General features: G+C 34.8%; 1 protein-coding gene across 1 annotated transcript in view; it reads right to left on the reverse strand.

Moving 5' to 3' along the window:
* lama5 (laminin, alpha 5) overlaps positions 1 to 22,789 on the reverse strand; it is a 134,106-nt gene that overhangs the window by 59,792 nt on the left and 51,525 nt on the right. Inside the window, exons 8-27 of the mRNA XM_073823623.1 lie at positions 19,570 to 19,688; positions 18,466 to 18,556; positions 18,128 to 18,262; positions 17,653 to 17,697; positions 17,426 to 17,566; positions 16,814 to 16,951; positions 15,057 to 15,191; positions 14,405 to 14,539; positions 14,173 to 14,310; positions 14,018 to 14,070; positions 11,356 to 11,455; positions 11,181 to 11,233; positions 10,991 to 11,096; positions 8,139 to 8,238; positions 7,887 to 8,043; positions 6,267 to 6,405; positions 2,777 to 2,919; positions 2,571 to 2,674; positions 2,324 to 2,477; positions 520 to 719 (exon numbers count right to left, since the gene is read on the reverse strand). Of these exons, the coding sequence (XP_073679724.1) occupies positions 520 to 719; positions 2,324 to 2,477; positions 2,571 to 2,674; positions 2,777 to 2,919; positions 6,267 to 6,405; positions 7,887 to 8,043; positions 8,139 to 8,238; positions 10,991 to 11,096; positions 11,181 to 11,233; positions 11,356 to 11,455; positions 14,018 to 14,070; positions 14,173 to 14,310; positions 14,405 to 14,539; positions 15,057 to 15,191; positions 16,814 to 16,951; positions 17,426 to 17,566; positions 17,653 to 17,697; positions 18,128 to 18,262; positions 18,466 to 18,556; positions 19,570 to 19,688 (2,386 nt within the window). The remainder of the gene's footprint in view (positions 1 to 519; positions 720 to 2,323; positions 2,478 to 2,570; positions 2,675 to 2,776; positions 2,920 to 6,266; positions 6,406 to 7,886; positions 8,044 to 8,138; positions 8,239 to 10,990; positions 11,097 to 11,180; positions 11,234 to 11,355; positions 11,456 to 14,017; positions 14,071 to 14,172; positions 14,311 to 14,404; positions 14,540 to 15,056; positions 15,192 to 16,813; positions 16,952 to 17,425; positions 17,567 to 17,652; positions 17,698 to 18,127; positions 18,263 to 18,465; positions 18,557 to 19,569; positions 19,689 to 22,789) is intronic.

Consider the following 22,789-nt stretch of genomic DNA (forward strand, 5'->3'; position numbering starts at 1 on the left):
GTCCTCCTACAAGTTGACATGCACACAGATGTAGTAGGAGGACTTTTACGTGCTTTTTTCAAACCAGGGAAGTGACGTCGACTTGTAGTTTCTGAGACTAGTAGTTCTCGGCTAAAACGTGTTTTTAAAACACTCATGGTGGACTTACAAATGTTCTGATGCGGCGTTTTGTGAGTACATAACCTATTTACACTACTGTACAAGTTTGGTTAGATTACTTGCACGTTTAGATACATCACATGTACCATTCACTCCTGTAACAAGCAATTCGAAAAACTCTAATATCTCCATAAATGTTCGACTAAGGTAAAAAAAAACTTTGGATGGGGTATTTAGATGGGCTTCGGAGTGCATAGCAATGAAGTCAATTCTACTCCGAACCATCCCTTTAATGCATCATGTTATATTTTTCAGGTCAGTACTAAATAAAAAAATAACATGCATTTCATATGATCCATCTCATTTTGGTAAAATAATTAACATTTTGCAGTTTCTGCAAGGTGTATGTAAACTTTTGACCTCAACTGTAAATGTTGCAATGTCACACAAACACACCTGTATTTGCAGTGGAGCAGGGTTATTTCCTCTTGGTGAGTGCTTTCACCCGGTGAGTTGACAGACACATTGAAAGTCTGAGGGAATTGGTCTTCACTGGCGTACTCAACCAGCAACACATACTCTCCAGGAACAGGAACACGACCACGCAGCTGAACGTTCATCTGAACATAGGCACGATTTTGTTTGTATAAAAATATGACTATGCCTGTGATCAAAGCTGAATTTTCAGTATCATTACTCCAGTCTGCAGTATCACATGATCCTTCAGAAATCATTCTATATATATATATATTAGGGCCGGGACTTTAACGCGTTAATTTAGATTAATTAATTACACAAAAATAACGCGTTAATTTTTTTTAACGCATTTTAATCGCACTTAATTTTGCACCGCGGAACGTTTCTCACTGGATGAGTTTCAGCGGCGGACCAATTATACTGGAGCACCAACTAACAGAATGCGCATATCACCGCAGGACATCGAGCCTCAAGTATCACCTCAATGCTTTTACAGAAGGTCTACCTACCTATAGGGTACCTGAATTTCTGAAATGAAGGCTAGTATATTTCTAAATATCCCAGTGTTTCCCGTACCATCATCTTAGGGGGGCGCGTTTACAATGTCTCCTCCAAGAAAACGGACTGGATCGCGGACTCCATTCATAAAAACCGAATTTACTATAACGCGGAATGCCACGTAAATTCGTCGATTTTTGGATTGATAAATCAAAAGTTGGTCTGTCACTTAATTCAAATCGCCATATGGACTAGTGTCTGAAAACTGAAATGCAAAAAGACCGTTTTAATATGAATCCTGCACTGTTTGCCTCTGTATGTTAGAATGGCAGAGACGCGTTTTTTATACTGCACGCGTGATGCTCCCGTTAATTTTTGGCATTTGTATCTCACATGAACAGAGACTCAATCTCCAAAGCTACTGTCAGTGTCACTTTTAACGTTTCATTTGAGAAAACTAGCATCATATCATACTTTACACACGGCAACCTGTCAAAATAAAAGTACGGTTTAACATGAAACAGAGCAATATTCCTATTTAAATAGACAAAAAACATTATATATATTAAAAAAATTAATATAACAACAAGATTAACCACTTAATTGTAGAAAAAAATACTATGATTATTATTATGTATTGATTTTAACAGAAAACCTCTGTTTGTTTGCCAAAAATTAAAAAGGTTTATTTTTCATTTGATTAAAAATAAATAAATGTTTATGCTTTCATTTGATTATGAGAAAAATTAAAACACAATAATTTATTTAAAAAAAAAAAATAGCAAAAGATTGTAAAGCCCTATTGTTCAAAATGTTAAAATAGAGAGTTTTGGATTTATTTTTTAACTGAAATAAATGTTTTCGTTATGGGAAACGCTGTATCCTATTGCTACAGTTAATGGCAATATTGCACTGGTCTGTTGGACTTGGTTGAACAAAAATAAACAATATTTTGTTGCTTCAGTTTATGTATTCAGTCATTATTCAATGGTAACTAAAAATCCATATGAAAAAACTTACTTCTCACTGTTCTCAGGTCAAATATTTATATGCGATTAAAATGCGATTAATTTCGATTAATTAATTACAAAGCCTCTGATTAATTAGATTAATTTTTTTAATCGAGTCCCGGCCCTAATATATATATATTCTATATATAAATGTCTTTGCTGACACTTTTTATCAATTTAATGAATCCTTGCTCAATAAAAAATTTGCAAACATTGTTTCAACACATGCACATGCTTACATCATTGCCGCTGCAGATGGCCATGCTGGGATGGCGAGGAGTGATCTTTTCAGTGTGACAGGGTCTGGGCACATGATTATCAGACCTGCAATTGGCATCACTGCTGGAAATGGATGGGAACTCATCCAGAGCCAGATTCATGTACTGCAGACAGCTGAACACACCAAAAGACAGATTACTCCAGTTACATTGCATTGAGCAGGCATTCACATGACATATGTACAAAACAAGTTGCTGTACTACTGACTTCTGACTGGCATCCTGTGCGTTGCTGTATGTACAGGGTTCAGTCACTTGAAGTTGCAGGATAGGAGCCTCGTAATATGCACTGGGCAACAGCACCAAGTAATCCTGCAGAGAGAGAGAGAGAGAAAGAGAGAGAGGCAGAGAGTGTGTTCAGGGTTTGTTAATGCAACAATATTACAGAAAGCATCTTTCAGAGGGGGGACCTACCAGCAGAATGCCCTCTGCTTCAATAATCACAGTCCAGGTTCCTGGGTTCAAGACAAACGGCTCCACAAAACTGTTCTGTGGCACGTTCACAAATGTGGGTTCTGAAGTGGGTGCAAAGACGATCTGTTTGGACTGCTCAGAGCCTGCAAAGAGAAGAATTGAAACCTTTTTTATGAGGATGGAGTCACATAAAACTACATATTTATAGTTACATATTTATTGATTATTAAGCATTATTAAGATATCAATGGTTGTCCTAAAAGAATAGTTCATTTAAAATTAAAAGCTGTCATCATCTATTCATGAGGACTTTCTTTTTTCGATGAAACACAAAAGTAGAAGTTTAGCAGAATGTCCAAGCTGCTCTTTCCAATACAATGAAAGTATAAGAGGATGGGAAAATTCTATCAAAACTCGCAATTTAGATATATAGAAATTGATTATATAGATAGATAAAAATTTATTCAGACACTTTCACATTTCTCAAACTATCAGTTTATTCACTATAGTTTAGAAAATGGTAATAAATATGACAAGAACTCAAGAGTTAAACTGTATCAGAACAAATTCATCTTGATAATGTCAGATAACTTTGTGTTACGTGACAGTGCTGGTTCGACGAGGCGGGAGACAGACATGAATAATATATCCTTTTAATTACTTCTTGAACTGAACAGGAGACATCCACACACACAGGTAAACTTCACAAATGACCGACAAAGGACTAAACTCAAAGACAGACTATTAAAGGGGAACTAATCAAGAAACACAGGTGATACAGATAACACTAACGAAGACTAATCATAGGGCTAAACCAAATCAACACAGAGACCGGGGAAAACCAGAAGGGAGAAACCAAATGACAAACAGTGCACAACAAAGGCAAAAGGCATAAAACATCAGGTGACATGTAACACTTTGATAGAAAGGTATGTAACAAAACATGGTGAGGTCAAAGTGTCAAATCAAAATTTTGGTCCCAAATTTGTATAAATTTTACTGGTAGTCCACTGTATAAAGAATTTTAGGTATAAACAGTTTACTTTATTTTGCTATCCACATTTACATAAATAAACTAGTCCTGCACCACTAGTAAAAAAAAATAGCAAAAATTATATCTGGTGTCTAAATAATTTTAGATTTTACAGTTATGGAACAATTTATCAACAGAATTTAAAATATAAAACAGAATTAAAAAAAATACAGCTTTAAATAGCTATACACACACTGCCATTCAAGTGTGGTATCAGTAAGGTTCTCTTATGCTCACAAAGGCTACAAAAATATAGCTATTTGATCAAAAATATAGAAAAAGAACTGTAATATTGTGAAACATTTTTACAATTTTTAAAATATAATTTTTTCTTGTCGTGCAAAACTGAAAGTATTTTAGTATCTTAGTGTTTTGTTTTGTTTTTTTTTGGAACCTGTGGGACTTTTTTCATAATTCTTTGATGAATAAAAGGCTATTCCATCCAAATGTCAACCTTACCATGAAAAAAATAAGTTTTTACCACAAGTTTTTACTATACTGATGTCAACATTAGGTGGTCTCTCTTAAAGTTTTTAAAGCGTTGTTTTTTTTTCAGTGCATGATTTTCTATAATCTGGTAAGTGCTAAATTTTCAGGCTTGTCACATTGATAACAGTACATATTCCTCATAAATAGACACATCAAAATGAAAATAAAGTAACAATTATATGTTCTGTGAAGAGCCATCACTTCTCTATTTGTTGGGTATTATTGTGTCTGGTTTGTGCATTTTAATTCACAGAAATCCTACAAAGTATGTAGTCTCTCATATCACATCCATAACAAATGCTTATTTCTCTTTTTAACAGAAAACTTGTGCATAGACTGATATTTTTCTAATGTTTACAAATGTAATGTAAATCAACACGGGTTTATAAAATATAAACAGGTGGTTCGGTATATTGGTAACACATACAGTTTCTAAGCATTTATATTTCACTTTCATAACGCAAATGTCACATCCATAAAGCTAGATTTGCCAAACAGCATTTATTTGAAATAGAAAACTTCTCTAACAATGTAAGTCTTTACTACCACATTTGATCAATTTAACACATCCTTTATGAATAAAAGTATTAATTTCTTTCAAACAAATAAAGAAATAAAAAAGTACTGATTCCAAAATCTGAACGGTAGTGTATATGTGACCCTGGACCACAAAACCAGTCTTAAGTCGCTGGGGTATATTTGTAGCAATAGCCAAAAATACATTGCATGGGTCAAAATTTTTGATTTTTCTTTTATGCCAAAAATCATTAAGAAATTAAATAAAGTTCATGTTCCATGAAGATTTTTTGTAAAATTCCTACTGTAAACATATCAAAATGTAATTTTTGATTTGTAATATGCATTGTTAAGAACCTAATTTGGACAACTTTAAAGGTGATTTTCTCAGTCTTTTTGATTTTTCAAATAGCTGTATCTCAGCCAAATATTGTCCTATACTAACAAACCATACATCAATAGAAAGCTTATTTATTGAGCTTTCATATGATGTATAAATCTCAGTTTTGTCAAATTTAACCTTATGACTGGTTTTGTCATCCAGGGTCACATATTATTAAAAAAACAAGATTTCTATGTATAATAAATGCTGTTCTTTTCAGCATTTCAGTTTCATTCATCAAATAATCCTGAAAAAAGTATCGCAGGTTCGAAATTTTTTTTTATATATTATGTGATATAACTTTTAGATTGTTTTCTTAGTAAAAGCTTAATAAAGCTCACATCTGGCAAATTAGCTATTCGCTAAAATAAAAAATAAAGAGCAGATATAGCAGAATTGTTATTGTCTATTATTTTTCAAATAAAAAATAAATAAATAAAATACAATAAAAAATGATAAAATTGAGTAGAATTCATATGAAGTCTTAATGAAAATGTCACCTTTTGCTCTAGGTCTTTTTATATGTACAAGAACCATGATAAGCCATACAGACCACTGCTTGTTTGAGTATGAAAAGAGCAGCTAGAACAGTCTGCCAAACCTCTCCGTTGGGTTCACTAAAAGAAAAGTCTTGCAGATCGAACCATTAGACGTACCTCTTCTGCTGTTCTGATAGGCTGTGATTTTACCATTGGACACGGTCAGCCTCGTGTTTACATATCTGAGGATGAAGCGCGTGAGATACACGTCTGCCTCACGCACGCGCACCATCATTTTAACTGTATTCTGAGATGAAGGACAAGGAAGACAGAGAAGAGGAGAGAGAGGAAAAGAGGAGGGGAGGGTGTTCAACACATAACATGGTCTGTGTTAAAGACCTGAACTGTGGCTTTCTGATCAAGATGGGTGTGATCATGTGATAGATCTGAGATGCAGGTTGCGGTGAGAGTGTGTCTTGGACATGGTCTTGGAAGTGGGAGGGTTTGTGAAGACAGCAGGAAGTCACCAGCTCAGAAAGGAAAGGAAGATAGAAAGATGGAGAATAGGCAGAGGGGTGCTCTTAAACTTACAATTCCCACACCGGAAGTGTCTGCCATCCTCGACCACAGAGACCCGCCCCCTCGCGTCCACACCCCCGCGGTTCACATAGTGCAAGACCACATGAAACAGGTCTGGAGAGCCAACCACCACCTCAACCAGAACCCGAGGCTAGAGAGAGCGAGAGAACGGCCCACAAGAGACAGACACAGACAGAAAGAGAGACAAATGCAAAGCTGTTGCTCAAAACCACCACCAACCAGCACTACAGCCCAACACAGCAGCCAATGTGAACGCGAACAGCACCAATCCGAAGCCATGATCAAAGCCTCAGCCAAGCCAAAGACACAAAGCTACATCTCAGTGAAATTTTACACACATGTATGAACATCTACGAAATGATAACAACAACATTTATTACATTCAGTTCTATTATAATTAACGTTATTATTTTCATTGTATTTTCCTAAATGAAACAGGATATCCAACAAGAAAAAAATGAATTTAAAAAGTGCTTTACAAAAAAGTGAATATACAAATTGGTATAATATATACAGAGTAATAATAATTCTTATTATTGTTATTATAATTGTTGTTGTTACAGATTTACTATTATTATTATCATCATCAATATTATTACTTTAAATATTAACAAAATTAATAATTGTAATAATTACTGTGGTTTTTAAAAATTTATTATCAATATTATAGATTATATCAATATTATAACAATGTTATTATTATTATTAACCATTCAATATGTTGTTTTTCATTTTTATTATTATTATTACAGATCATTATTATTAATAATATTACATGAGTAAATATTTACATGAGTAAAATAATAGTTTTTGTAGTAATTTTATTATTAATATTAAAGTATTACTGTTATAATATAATTTTAGATTATTGTAAATATGATAATTATTATTATTGTAGTAAATTTGTATTATTATTTACCATTCAGTAGTGTTGGTTATGTATATTTTTTAATATATTATTATTATTATTTCAGTTTTAATATTAATAATTGTTATTATTAATTTTACCACTACTACTATTATTATTACTCTGCTGTTATTGTAGTTTTTTTTATTATTATTTGTTATTACAGTATTATTAGAACAATTTTATATTTTTATTTATTATTCAATAACAAAACACATTAATTTATTTATAATGAATTATTTCAAGGTGCAAACATATGTGTGTTTGTGTACTAGTTATTATAATTCTAGATCATGTTAAATAATACTACTACTAATAGTGTTGTTGTTGATATAATAAAAAATAACTATTATTTCAGGTTAATAATAATTATTATTATAACTCTTGTTGTAGTTTTTTTTACTAGTATTATTAGTATTACTGTTAGCATTATTAATATGACAATTTGTTATTTTATTTAACATTCAATAATATTATTATTTTATTATTATTATATTAATGTGTTATTATTTACCATTCAATCATGTTGTTGTTGATATAATTTTTCACAAAACATATATATATATATATATTTATTTCATATTTAAATTATTATTTTATTTAATAATAATAATCAATGATTAGTATTATTATAGTAATTTGTTATTATTTACCATTTAATATTATAAAAAAAAAACATCAAGGTGCAAGGTGTGTTTGTGTACCTGTATGGGGGACATCTGAGCGTATCCCCTCCAGCTGAAATTCTCAAACTCCAGAGGATTGTAACCAAACCTCACCGGACGTCCATCCATAGTGGTGCCTTCCTCCACCTCAAACTTCATATGGTGCAGGTCTGGGAAATAATGATCTGGCCGAGGTCTAAAAACAAACACACCAGAGTCATGACAGCCCCGCACACATAAATGTGATTCCTGCACACTGCTACATCTGTGTGTGCTTCTCCTGTCACTTACTGGTTGCATTTGGATCCCTCCACATTGGGTCTGCATCGACACCGCCCGTGCCTCTCATCACACGCCTGCCCAACAGAGCCTCCAATGTCACACTGGCATCCTAGAAGCACACAGAGACGAATTTAACCCATCTCTTCATTAACCCTTATGCGGTCTTCGTTTTGGAATCACACTCATGGTCTTTAAAACTTAAATTTTGTAACAAAATAATAGTTAAAAAAAAAAAAAACGAAAAAATGTTTTTCCTGTTTATTAATGTTTTTACTCCACATTTGTGCAGTTTTCACAGTTTTTAGGCTATTTTATAAATATATATAAATTATTAAATAAATATATATTTTTAATAAGTTTATATGCAAAAACAGCTTTTTATGTAAAATTCACTTTACAAAATACCCACATTTTAAACTTTCATTCATGGGGATAACATAGGTAATTTGATATGGTTTAGGGTAAGATTTTTGCCCATTTTTTGAGGTAGGGCTCGCTGCAGCCTGCGGTGGACATCCAACCCCGCCCACATCCAAGTGTGACGCCAGACGCCGCGCCCATGTTCAAACACGTCACACATCCAACATATTAAATAGTATTAACACATATTAAAATAGTGATAATATGATTAGCAATGTTCACATTTGTGGACATATCTTTAGAGAATTAGATGAAAATGAAAATATGCTAAGTGTTACTTTTACAATAACAAAACTTACTTGTCCGTCTAAATCTGATCTTGTCTAAGCTATGTCAAAATCGATTATAATAAACGTGAATTTATGTCATTACACAAACAAATAGGGTAGGGTTTAAATGTTTTATTACCAATTACCATTTTCCTAACTTTAATCAACCAAAGCAAGCGTTTTACCGGCTGTTCGAATGTAATTAGTTCCATATGAAAGGTGACCTAGGTTTAATTTGTATTATACATCCCCGATACAACATACTTCCGCCATTCTTGCACATGCGTACAACATCGGGATTCTTTTTTTTTTTTTTAAGAATAATTGGACATTACAAAAATATTGAAATAGAAATCCAGATACACAAAATACAAGCCTAATCTGTTTACAGTAATACAATATGTAATATGTAATAAGATAAAATTAAAATAATAATAATAATAAAATAAAAAATAAACTAATACCATGGAGAGAAAAAAATAAATAAATAAACGTATAAATAAAAAGTAAATAAATAAACAAAAATTAAATTAAAACCTAGAAACAACTAAACAATAGTTCAAATTTTCTTCCTTTTCCCTTACATATACAAAAATTATATTGTGGAAGCATAACCAGAAAAAAAGTTCTCCGTGAAATGTAACAACAAATGTATTCATTTGTTTTAAAGACTTTTCAAAACTTCTATTTCTGATAAAAATAAATTACATTTTGGTATGCATTTAGCAAATTTCTGTTTATGAATATAATATTTGCCTTGCAAAATGTAAAAGTTAACAACATACTCAATCATTTTACTTTTATGAGAATAAGTACAGATAACATCTTTTAAAGAAAGCATATAATTAACATTTCTTTGCAGAAATAGAAAGGTGCTAACATCAGACCAAAAACTAAGAGACAATTCACAATGATAAAACAAATGACACAAGTCTTCCTCATGTGTGTTACAAAACTGCAGGTATTATCAATGTTCATGAATTTAGAAAGAGCTACTTTACATGGATAAATTTCGTGAAGTATTTTGAAATGCACCGCTTTAAGGCTACCGATGGGGAGGGGAGTCACACGGTGACGCATTGATGTGGGCGTGGTGTCTGACGTCACACATGGATGTGGGCGGGGTTGGATGTCCACCGCAGGCTGCAGCGAGCCCTACTTGCATTTTTTGGAAAATGCAGTTTTAAAAGTAAAAAAAATATAACTTTTACCACTAGATGGCTGCAGAGCACTACTATTAACTAATTGCTATTTGACCAACAATAAGATATCTTTTCACAAGTTTTTTCAGTTGAGTTCATATCTACATATTATGAAATCACAATTATTACAATAAAAAATACTTTTTGACAAAGTTTTTACATTTTTTGTACTGAAACAAAACCAGTTCTATTACATATTGAGTAGCAGTACACAACATGAACATAAGAATGCAACAACAACATCTTTTTTTTTTAATTTGACAAATTACAAGAGAGCAGTTTTTATGGTCTCCAAATGTAGTCCTGTGTGTTTCATGATATGTAGATATGAACTCAACTGAAAAAAACTTGTGAAAAGATATCTTTCAGGTTGTCAAATAGCAAAAAGCATAAAGTGGAGCTCTGCAGCCACCTACTGGTAAAAGGTTTTTTTTTTTTTTTACATTTAAAACTGGATTTTCCAAATGATGGGTAAAAATCTTACACTAAACCATGTGAAATTATCAATTTTATCCCCATGAATGAAAGTTAGACGTGGTTATTTATGAAAGGGAATTTTACAAAAAAAGCTGTTTTTGTGTAAAAACCTATAAAAAATATTTATTTATTAATTTATATATATTTAAAAAATATCCTAAATCCTCCAAAAACTACGCACATGAGGAGTAAAAACATTAATAAACAGTAAAAAAAAAAAAAAAAGTTATTTTCCTATTATTTTATAACAAACATCGCAAGACCACGAACGTGAGTATTTTTTTTACACTAACATAAAATCAAGCTATCATTCCAATTTAATTTTTTATTTGTAGATCAAGATAGTGTTGACTGATTTACAAAGTCTCATACCATTTGGACAAAGGAAACATTTTTTTAAATTTTAGCGAATGCCATTCGGGGTCCAGAAATCCCCCAAAGACCGCATAAGGGTTAAAGTATGTAAAATGTCTGCTTAGAATTGATTTTGTACCTTGGCACCCAAAATAGTTGTTCTTCTGAAGGTTGAAGTATCCATCCTTGCACACGTTACACATGCCGCTGCACACATTAGGTTTACAGTAACACTGGCCGGTGCTCTGAATCACAAACAGATGAAGGTTTGTTAACTACACTCTTGGGATTGCATTCATAAGATGGAGTTATTGTTGATATTTGCATACCTGAGTGCACTCTGCAACTTCGCTCAGGGTTCCTACTGTATTACAGTTACAATCTGCAAAATAAATCATTATATACATTAGCAGAGATATAGAAAGTGTTTTTTTTTTTCATATACAAGTGAGCTCAATTTCTCAAAATGACATTTTGCACCGGGTGTCCAAACTTTTCTCTTACTTGAGCATCCATAGACTGTATCGGGAGAAAGATTCCAGTAGAGAGGCTTACAGCGATCACACGCTACCCCCTCTACATTAGGCCGACACCTGCAGGAGCCCTGAGGTATTAAAAAAAACACAAACACTGAGAGTCTGGAATAGGAATTTGTGTTTGTAAAACAAAAAAAGTGTCTAAGATCCTCATTTACAGCATTTATTAAAAAATAACAATGTAAAATACTGCTGCAAGCAGCGATTACTAGAGTTTAAGCGCTTTAAGGCATTTAAGCACATATGAAAAAAAAATTATTTAGCAAGCCTGTAACCACCTAAATCAATGATAAAAAAAAAACACATATTTGGCAAATCCAAGTAATTTCCCTTAGAAATAGTATGTTTTTTCAACATTTCTGACTGTTTTAGCGCCAGCTGTGGTCTGATCTCCTTAAACTTGTCATGTCGCATGTGCTCACCAAGTTTTTAGTTTTCCTTTTTACGCTTAATAGTATTTTGCGTATATTTGGACAGGCCCCTTTTCTAAACGACCCCGTTATCCCTTCCCAAAGGTTATGTTTTAACAATTTTTTGATAATTATTGACCTAGAGAGTCCAGAGAATTCTACTGCAGTGTTTTTTTCTTTAGATTGAGTGAAAAACCTAAGACTAGTTCGCAAAAGTAGTTTTTTTATTTTTTACATTTTCTCAATGTTTTAGACAAATGATTTGATTGACAGCAGTATTTCAAACTCAGGGGCACCATAGAAGTCCATTATATGGAGAGAAATCCTGAAATGTTTTCCTCAAAAAACATACTTTCCTTACAACTAAAGAAAGAAATACATGAACATCTTGGATGACAAGAGGGTGAGTACCAGAGTATGTGAGCGGAGCGGAGTGGGAGCGGAGCGCGGAGTGGAGCGGTGTGATTTTGAATGGAGGGAGGAGCGGATTTTTGAAAAGTCGGAGCGTCGTGGTTTTCACTCGCTCCAAGTGCGCTCCGCCACCGCTCCATCATAAGTACAATTCATGCCAACGGTCCGTAATATAACTGCATAATAAGCAGGAATTCACATGTTAAACATATTTAGCTTGATAGAGATGGATCACTCAAATCAGAAATAATGTGAATGGACATGAGCGGTAAATTATAGTTCACAAGGAATTAGATTGTTCCTTCTAGATACTAAATATTAGGGCTGGGCAATTTGGCTTAGAATCAAAATCTCGATTAATTGAACATTTTAACCCGATTACGATTAATGAACGATTATTTTATTTATTAATAAAATTATATTTAATTATATTTATATAATATTTATTTTTTTGCCCTCATAGTTCACTGACAAGTTTTGTACAGTAAATATGTTCTCATATTACAAGCGAGAGGTTTTTGGATGAAGGGTGCATTACTTGATTTTAAAATAATTGAAGGAAACACACTATCTACGATCTATGATTATTAATTGAACATCAGTGTTGAACAACTGAAATTAAAGCAAGCATTGCTTAAAACGAAAAGTCACATTTTTCTTAAATTAGTGAAAATAAATAACTTGCACTATTGGAAACAAAATAAATAATTTTCAATGTTTTTCATATTAAAAGTAGAAAATAAGCAGTATCTCCTCTAAATAAAATTACCCTTGTATATCCTGTAAATACTTTTTACTGTATAAATACTGTTTAAGCTCTCCATCGACATGTCGGCGGAATAACGGAACGGAGCGCTAGTGTTTTTTAAAGGGAAAGTAATTGAAATAATCTTCCTGGAAAAATTTGAACGATTATAGGTTCTGAATGTCGATTTCGATTATTTTTCGATTAATCGCCCAGCCCTACTAAATATATTCAGCTGAAAGCCTCATTTAAACATGTGCAGCACTTATTCACACGCAATCGCTGTGACAATAATGCATTACAACAAATGTAATGGTATCCGATTTCGAATGAGCAGAAATCTGTTAGAAATGCAGCGATCCATAGGTAAAATAACTGACGAAAATGTATTGTTACTTTCATTACAAACTTTGCACTGCATAAAGCAGTAGTTATACTCTTTTAATGCTGACAATGTTATATAGCTTGGTATGTGGTAGTAGGAACAAAGTTTGCACACTAGTGTTCCAAACTCTCCTGTTGTTTTATTGAAGTATTTTATTTATTTATTTTTAATATGTGTTATGAACAGGACCATTATATTTCAAACATTAGACTATTTCTGATTTTTTTGACGCGGAGCGAAGGCGGAGCGGTGTTTCTGATATCAGTGAGCGAGGAGTGGAGCGTGAGCGGGAAATTGTGAACCCGGAGCGGAGCTGGAGCGGAGCGATTATTAAATGCACTGAGCGCGGAGGGGAAATTGTTGCCGCTCCACTCCGCTCACATACTCTGGTGAGTACATTATCTGTACATTTTTGATCTGAAAGTGAACTACTCCTTTAAGAAGTCAGGCCGATTCGGGCGAGCCTCGGTGACATTGTCAGCTGCGTGAGTACTACCATCGCTCCAAGTTTCAAGTCTCTACGAACTTTGGATTGATCTGCACAATTAGTTTTATGTGGAGATTGCTGAACCTCAGCCATTCTAACAATTCCAATAGGGTTTCAGCACTACATGGTTGAACCTCTAAAAATATGAAAAGATATGTTTCAAATGGCATATTTGGATGCCAGTGTACTTACCACAGTAGGCAGGATGTCATTATGAACAGAGCCTGCTGGGTTACAGGTCCCAACTAGAGCATAGAGAGGTAAAGAAAACCATCAGAACTACTTTAAATGAATGTAATATACAGGACTATGAATGTTGTTTGAGCAACTTGTTTGAGGTAGATCACCTTGGCAGAGGGGGAAGCCATATGACCCAGGACTGCAGCTATCACACCTCTGACCCACAATGTTTGGCAGACAAAAACACTGACCAGACACTGGATCACATGAGCTGAAGCGAGAGCCCTCCACTGAACACTGACATGCTGAAACGGAGAGATTTTAATGTAAAATCACCTGTTAGCACAGACAGTCCTTCCCTTGGTAATATTGGACTGTGATGAGAGTCATGGTACTTACGTGTGCAGCTGGGATAGGAGTAGTATCCGGGTGCACACTGCTCACATTTGGGACCACTGTAGTTGGGTCGGCAGTTACACTGACCCGAAAGGGTACAGCTGGAGTCCAAAGATGTACGAGGGTCACAAGTGCACACTGGGAAATAGAATTTTAAAAAGTTAGAATCGAGATAATATGTGACCCTGGACCACAAAACCAGTCTTAAGTCGCTGGGGTATGTTTGTAGCAATAGCCAAAAATACATTGCATGGGTCAAAATTATTGATTTTTCTTTTATGCCAAAAATCATTAGGAAATTAAGTAAAGATCATGTTCCATGAAGATTTTTTGTAAAATTCCTACTGTAAATGTATCAAAATGTAATTTTTGATTAGTAATATGCATTGCTAAGAACTTAATTTGGACAACTTTAAAGGTGATTTTCTCAGTATTTTGATTTTTTGCACCCTTAGATTCCAGATTTTCAAATAGATGTATCTCGGCCAAATATTGTCATATCCTAACAAACCATACATCAATAGAAAGCTTATTTACTGAGCTTTCATATTATATATACACATCTCAGTTTTGTAAAATTTAACCTTATGACTGGTTTTGTGGTCCAGGGTCACATATAGATGGGTTTGCAAACATCAGACTTTGTGTGTCTCACCCTGGCAGTTTGGATATGAGTGGAAGCCTGAGCGACACTGATCACAGCGAGCACCAGTGAACTCCGGCCTGCACAAACACTGACCAGACGCATCGCATATCTCAGGCATAGAGCCCACATTGCTGCAACCGCAATCTACAGATGGAGAAAGAAAGCAAATGTTAATAGTCTTGAAGTCAACAACAAATGCTTTCGTAATCCATTTTACTTCTGTACTGCACATTATTTTTTGAAAATGTCATTAGACTGTATTGATGAACGTGCATAGTAGACACAATTTTTTTTACAATCAGATGAGTAAAAGATTCAGTGAGTCACATAAAGACAGTCAAATTTTTGTTTCTGAATGATTCTGTACAAGTAAGATGAGTAAAATATTCAGTGACTCATTAAAACAATCACTTGTTTTGTTCCTCAATGAATGTTTTTAAGACAAATATATTTGGTTGAGAGAATGATTCAAATGATTCACTCACAAAGACAGTCACTTGTTTCATTACAAAATGAATCAGTATTTTCGAATAATCAGATGAGTAAATAATTGAAATGCCTCACTTATAAAGACAATCAATTTTTGGTCCTGAACAATTCAGTGCTTTTTAACAAATCAGTTGACTAAAAGATTAAATGGCTCTTCAAAGGTGTCCGTTTTTGTTCATGAATGAATTAGTGTTTTTTTTTTTTAAATCAGGTGAGTAAAAGATAAGTGACTCATGAAGACAGTTGCATTATTTCGTACCTGAATGAAACTATGTTTCTGAACAAATCAACCTGGTTGAGTGAATGATTCAATGAGTCACTAATCAATACAGTCAATTGTTTTGTTTCTGAATGAATTAGTGTTTTTGAACAAATCAGATGAGTAAAAGATTCAGTGAGTCACATAAAAACAGTCAAATTTTAGTTTCTGAATGATTCTGTACAAGTCAGTTGAGTAAAATATTCAATGACTCATAAAAATCACTTATTTTGTTCCTGAATGAATGTTTTTAAACAAATATATTTAGTTGAGAGAGTGATTCAAATGATTCACTCATAAAGACTAAAAGAACTAACTAAAAGAAGAAATGGCTCCTTAGGGCAGTAACTTGTTTTGTTTCTGAATGAATCAATGTTTTTGAACAAATTAGTTGAATAAAAGATTCAGTGACTCGTGAATACAGTCACTTGTTTCGTACCTGAATGAAATAAAGTTTTTGATCAAATTAATCTGTACAAGTGAATCAATGACACACTTATCAAGACTTCTTCCTGAATGGTTCAGTGTTTCTGAACAAGTGAGTAAAATAATCACTGACTCAAAAATCTGCCACTTTTTTGTTTCTGAATGAATCAGTGTTTTTGAATGAATCCATTTGTTTAAGAAAATTATTTAATTGACTCACTCATGACGACAGTCACTTGTTTTGCTTCTGAATAATTCAGTGTTTTTAAGTGAATTGGTTTCTGAATGAATTAGTGTTTTTGCACAAATCTATTTGGTTGAAAGAACGATTTAAAAAATTCCTGCATACAGACAATAACTTGATGCTACCTACTGGCCAAACTTACTGACTAAAAAGGTGCTGATAAACACAATGAGACCAAGAAAGTGTGTTAAAAAACTAAATAGGGTCTATTATAAATTCATGTTGACCTTAAACAGAGCAGTAAAAGAACAGGAAACAGTTATTGTGGCTGCACTGTAAAGTTCACGGTTTGGCAGCACTCACAGGGGATTTTGAAGTTTAGTGAGATTAGATTTGGCAAGCACTCACATTGGCACAGTGGGTAGTTGAAGTAGCCGGGCGCACACTGCTCGCATGAATACCCCTGAAACCCGCTCCGACACACAGACTGGCCCGTTACTGCATCACAGGACCCATCCAGGCAACCCTGGCCTGAACACTGACAGCCTGGGGGGAAGGGAATGGAGCAAGAATGTGGGCATGTTTGCATTGCCTTTGTCATTGGGTGGTACATTGTGCTCACAAACATTTCAACTATGCACAAGATCAACAACAGTTCAGCAGACAGACAAACACTGATGCGACAATCTGCGTGTGTTTGTACAGATGTCACCTGGTGCAGTGGATTACACAGAAAAGACAAAAATGGGAAAAACAAGACGTGATCTGTTCTGGAACTTAACAATGGACATGGACAATGGCATATACATACACTTACATAGTGAAATGGCAAACAATATACTAACAATAAAATATCCCTCAGTGACAATTACAGGAGTCATAAAACATTAAATAAATGTTAGCCGATTTATTTTTAAATTCATTACTGTACATGCAGATAATAAAAGATAAGTGTCAAAAATGACACTAAGATTCATATATTTTTATATTAAATATCAGAGAGAGTGTGTGTGTCCTTACGCTGGCAGTTGAGGCCGAAGTGACCAGGAGCGCAGGTGTCACAATGTTCTCCAGTGAATTCAGGTTTACACACACATGTATTCGTGCGAGGGTCCGGCCTACAGGAGTTCCCTTCTGTACCTGCAGCACTGCACTCACAGTCTGCACAAATGTAGGAGAAATCAGTGAATGAGATTCAAACCAAATCGAATCAAAATGAATCAAACTGAATCAAACCAGTATCTTACTGATGATTTCCCCTGCAGGTCTGGCCTCTCCACTGATGTAGACCTCTGACAGAAATAAACACAAGCAAACAAACTGTATAATAAACAATAAAGATTTTTTTTTCACACATATGTGACCCTAGACCACAAAACCAGTCTTAAGTAGCAAGTAGCACGGGTACATTTGCAGCAATAACAAAAAAATACATTGTATGGGTCAAAATGATCAATTTTTCTTTTATGCCAAAAATCATTAGGATATTAAGTAAAGATCATGTCATCAGATTCCAGATTTATTCAGCTTCATGATGTATAAATTTCAATTTAAAAAAAGTTACCTTTATGACTGGTTTTGTGGTCCTGGGTCACATATATCACATAATTATTGGTTTGATAGCTGTTGATAGTGATAATTATCCACACTGGATGAATTCAGCTGAAATATACGGCCTGAAACCTTCATAAAAACTTTAAAGAAGCACACACACAGACTTACGGTAGCATTCAGGGAAGTTTTCGTATCCCTCCGCACATGTGTCACAGTTCTCACCGGTGTAGTTGGGTTTACAATAACAGCGTCCGGTCATATCCTCACATGTGCCGTCAGTGAACTCAGACTCGCACTGGCACTCTGCATAACACATGAGAGAATTATGGAAAAACAAGCAAATGAATTAATATCTACACTTCATTTAAAGGTAGGGTAGACAATTTTGGAGAGGTTAGCAACAGCTAGTTAGCTTTGAAAGCATAAGATCCCACCCTCCCTGCAAATCACTCTTCAAAATGAAGTTAGATAGACAGAAATAACACTGTGTATGACTGGAGACTTACCTGAACAGGCATATGGGGACTCCAGAGGATAATCAGGTGATCTGTAGTACCCAGGAATACAGCGCTCACAGTTGATGCCTGTTGTGTGATGCTGTGAAGGAATAAAAATCATAGGATGTACTTGCAAAAACATTAACAGCTGTTTCTAAACATGTTGCCCAGAATGTTGTATGCACTTATGTTGCCAATAAATGCTGTCTAGGTTAGGGGTGTAAATCGGAGCCTTCAAGACGATTCGATACGATACCGATTTCTTAAGCCAACCATTCGATTATTTTCGATACTTCAGAATTCCCTGTGATACGATGCGATTCGATCCGATTCGATTCAATACTAGATATTTTTACATGATATCTATTAAGTTTCAAATAAATCAACAAAAATAGTAAAATTTGCCTTTTATAGAGAATACAGAAACAGTATTCTATTCACATAATGTGTATGTTACACTAAAGCAGTTGTGCTCAATGCACTGCAAATATAACAGTTACTGCATCTACAAAGTGCAATCAGATAAATTGTAATAAGAAAAAAAAAAGGCTAATGCTTATAGTGCAGGTCTACTATGGCCAATTAGCCTATTCACTGTTTTAAAAAGTTTCATTTATACAAAATTGGTTACATTTTGAAAATACAATTTGCATCTTATTAAGACGTAATGGTCACACATCCTTTGCAGTAGATGAACTGCAAATAGAATACTACTCCACAAAATCAGTTCAAAATCATCGCTCTTGAAAGTCAGACAACAACGTGAGGTGTGTGAACATGAACAACATCATAGATGGACTGTGAAACGAAAGTAACACGTGTGAAGTAGAAGACAATAATGAGGTTAGCGCCACCCGCAGCTTAGGAGTAGGTAGTACGCTTACGTCGGAGCCATAGACAGTAAAAGAAAGGTCGGAACGGATTCTAAAAATAGACAAGTGAACAAACAGGCAGCAAAATAAACACATTAATCGATACTCTTGCGGACAAATCGATGGATTGAATCGGCGGCTGCATAATCGATGCATTGATACGAATCGATTAATATTTACACCCCTAGTCTAGGTAGCTGTCCTTTTTGTGTTATTAGTGTGTTTGTACACCTGAGCCCACCTGGCATTCGATACACACTCCTCCGCCCCTGTATTCTCCCTGCATGTTGAGACTGGCTCTCCGTTGCTCGATCTCTGGATCAAAGTAGCACTCTGATGAGTGTCTGTGGCAGTTACATGCTGCAAATACACACACACAACACAGTTACACCATAATTTAATCAGCCTGAGATTGAAACATATTAAGGTTAATAACTCATCTGTCAGTGCAGAGTAGTGTTGTCACGATACTGGAATTTCTAACTTCGATACGATACCTTGAAAAATATCGAAACTCGATACTATTTTCGATACCACAGAGAAAAAAACTGCCACAATATTAATTAAAAAATTCTTTTTTAATTTAAAGATAGATATAGTCTAGAACATGACAATGACGTATATGCATATGTACACTGCTGCAGCCCTGTTCAGCTTCTTAGCTTCATTTGAGTTTGAGCTTCAAACTTTATTTGCTGTTCAAATACAACTGGTAGTGTAGGCCGTAAACTTTTTCTTTTTCTTTTTAGACCACACTATTAACTAAACTAACTAATCTTAGAACTTAAGTTAATGGTAAAAGATATTTGTTAGTTAACATGAATAAACAATGAAAAATACTTAAAAAACATTTATTAATCTTAGTTAAAAATTAATTTAATCTATAATTTACTAATACATTAACCAATTAAAATCCAAAGTTATATCTGTTAATATTTTTTATTGGACCGTGCTAACATGATCCGTTGTATTTTTATTGCCTACCGTTATCAAAGATTCAAATATTCTGTAACAAATGCATTGCTCATCGTTCATAAATGCTGGTTAATACTTTAACATTATTTGACGAACAGATTTTAATGCCGGATCCATAATCAACGATCCATGCAAGCAAACATGCGTGCATCCCACACGAAAACAATGCTCAGTTGCTCACTAGATAGACATTAAGACAAATCACAGAATTTAGGTATGCTTTTTTTTTTTTTAAATAAAGTTAAATAAGCGCAGTTAATTTACATTTGACCGCAGTTAAAGTATTTACTCGTCTAAGATTCCTCAATCTGTTTATATTAACGAACTACGGTAAAAAAAAAAAAAAACGGGACAACACTCATACCAGCAACAATAATAAGCAATCTTATTTAATGATTCAGTAATGTTAAAATGAGCACAGTTTTACCAAAATAAGAGGGATCATACAAAATGCATGTTGACCTGAAATACTGACCTGAATAAGATTTTTTTTTTTTACATAATATACATTTACATATAGTCCCCAAGAGAAAATAATTAGCTGAATTTATAAAATGACCCTGTTTAAAAGTTTACATACACTTGATTCTTACAGTTTTTTTACGATTGTTTACACTCTAAAATAAACATTTCCACACAATTTGCAAAATTCTACTCCAAGGAGCAAAACACCGCCACAGATTTGCACAACATTACACACAATGTCTGCTTCACTCTTTTTGCAAAACATTACACACAGTGATTTGTAAAACTCTACACACATTTCAACACGTTAGACACAGATAAGGATTGTGAGGTTACTTCCTTGTCATTACAAAGCCCCGGATTGCCAATGACCACACTAATGAACAAATTGGATAAACACATCCACAAGGTGTGGAAGCACACATGTGCTAATTTGAAAACGCAGCACTCAGGTGTGCTATAAAAGGCAGCAGGTGAGTTCACCTGTATTCATCAAAAATGGAAGGAGCTAGAAGAAGAGTGAGAATGAGAGGGGGAGCTCAAAGAGGAGAAGAAGAAGGTAGAGTAGGAGGCCCAGGTAGAGGAAGAGGAGAAGGAGGTAGAGGAAGAGGAGGTAGAGGAAGAGGCCTAGGTAGAGGAAGAGGTAGAGAAGGACTTGAAGAGTTGATAGAACCTGAACAAAGAAGACGAGGACCAAATTTGACTCAAGAAATCCGTGCAACACTTATTGACCATGTTATCAACCATGGACTGACAATGATGGAAGCTGGACAAAGAGTTCAACCAAATCTCAGCAGAAATACTGTTGCGTCAGTAATTCGGACATTTCATCGAGAAAACAGGTAAGCTAACCACACAGTACATTGAAACTTAAGCTTGCTGTACTTATCATCAATATTGTTTAATGTGACATTTGACAGTAGGCTGCATGTGTATTTTTTTATATATACAGTATATTTTTCACATAGGATTGAGGGTCGAGGACACCAAGGTGGAAGGGGCCCTATGTTCACCCGTGCACAAGAGGCCGCCATTGTGAACATGGTTCTGGCCAATAATTGTATCAGGCTGCGAGAAATCCAAGCCAATATCATCAACGATGACAATGTTTTCAATAACATCCAACGAGTCTCTCTGTCAACATTAGCTCGAATCCTCAAGAAAAATCAAGTACACATGAAGCAACTGTATCGGGTACCATTTGACAGAAATTCAGAGAGAGTGAAACATCTGCGCACTGAGTATGTGGAGGTATGTATTGTTCATTTTACTGCTATGGTGTGGTATTGTGCACTGCTCATAATGTTCTGGCACAAAAAAAAAATGTACAATAGATCTTGAATAGCATCCTATTGTCTTTTACTGTGTTTCAGAGAGTCTTGCAAATGGATGCAGAACAAATTCAGCATGAATTTATATATGTGGATGAGGCTGGATTTAACCTTGCAAAAACACGAAGACGAGGGAGAAATGTAATTGGACACAGGGCAATCACCAATGTGCCAGGGCAGCGAGGGGGTAACATCACCCTCTGCGCTGCTATCACACAAAATGGGGTCCTCCACCACCATGCAAATCTGGGACCCTATAATGCAAATCTAATACTCGCATTTCTTGACAGATTGCACGAGATTGTCACAGCATTAAACCAAGTGGACCAGATGCGGTACATTGTCGTTTGGGACAATGTCTCATTCCATCGGGCTGCTCTGGTCCAGAATTGGTTCCATGATCACCCTGAATTTGAAGTCTTATTCCTTCCCCCATACTCCCCCTTCCTGAATCCAATCGAAGAGTTTTTTTCAGCATGGCGGTGGAAGGTATACGACTTGCGGCCCTATGACCGTTTGCCCCTCATTCAGGCCATGGAGCAGGCATGTGATCAAATCGAAACAGCTTCTGTGCAGGGGTGGATTCGTCACTCAAGGCGATTCTTTCAACGGTGCCTTGCCAATGAAGACATAGCCTGTGATGTGGATGAAATCTTATGGCCTGATCCAGCCAGACGGAGAGATGAGGAA

The sequence above is a fragment of the Garra rufa genome, chromosome 18 (assembly GCF_049309525.1).
Source record: "Garra rufa chromosome 18, GarRuf1.0, whole genome shotgun sequence".
Taxonomy (NCBI): domain Eukaryota; kingdom Metazoa; phylum Chordata; class Actinopteri; order Cypriniformes; family Cyprinidae; genus Garra; species Garra rufa.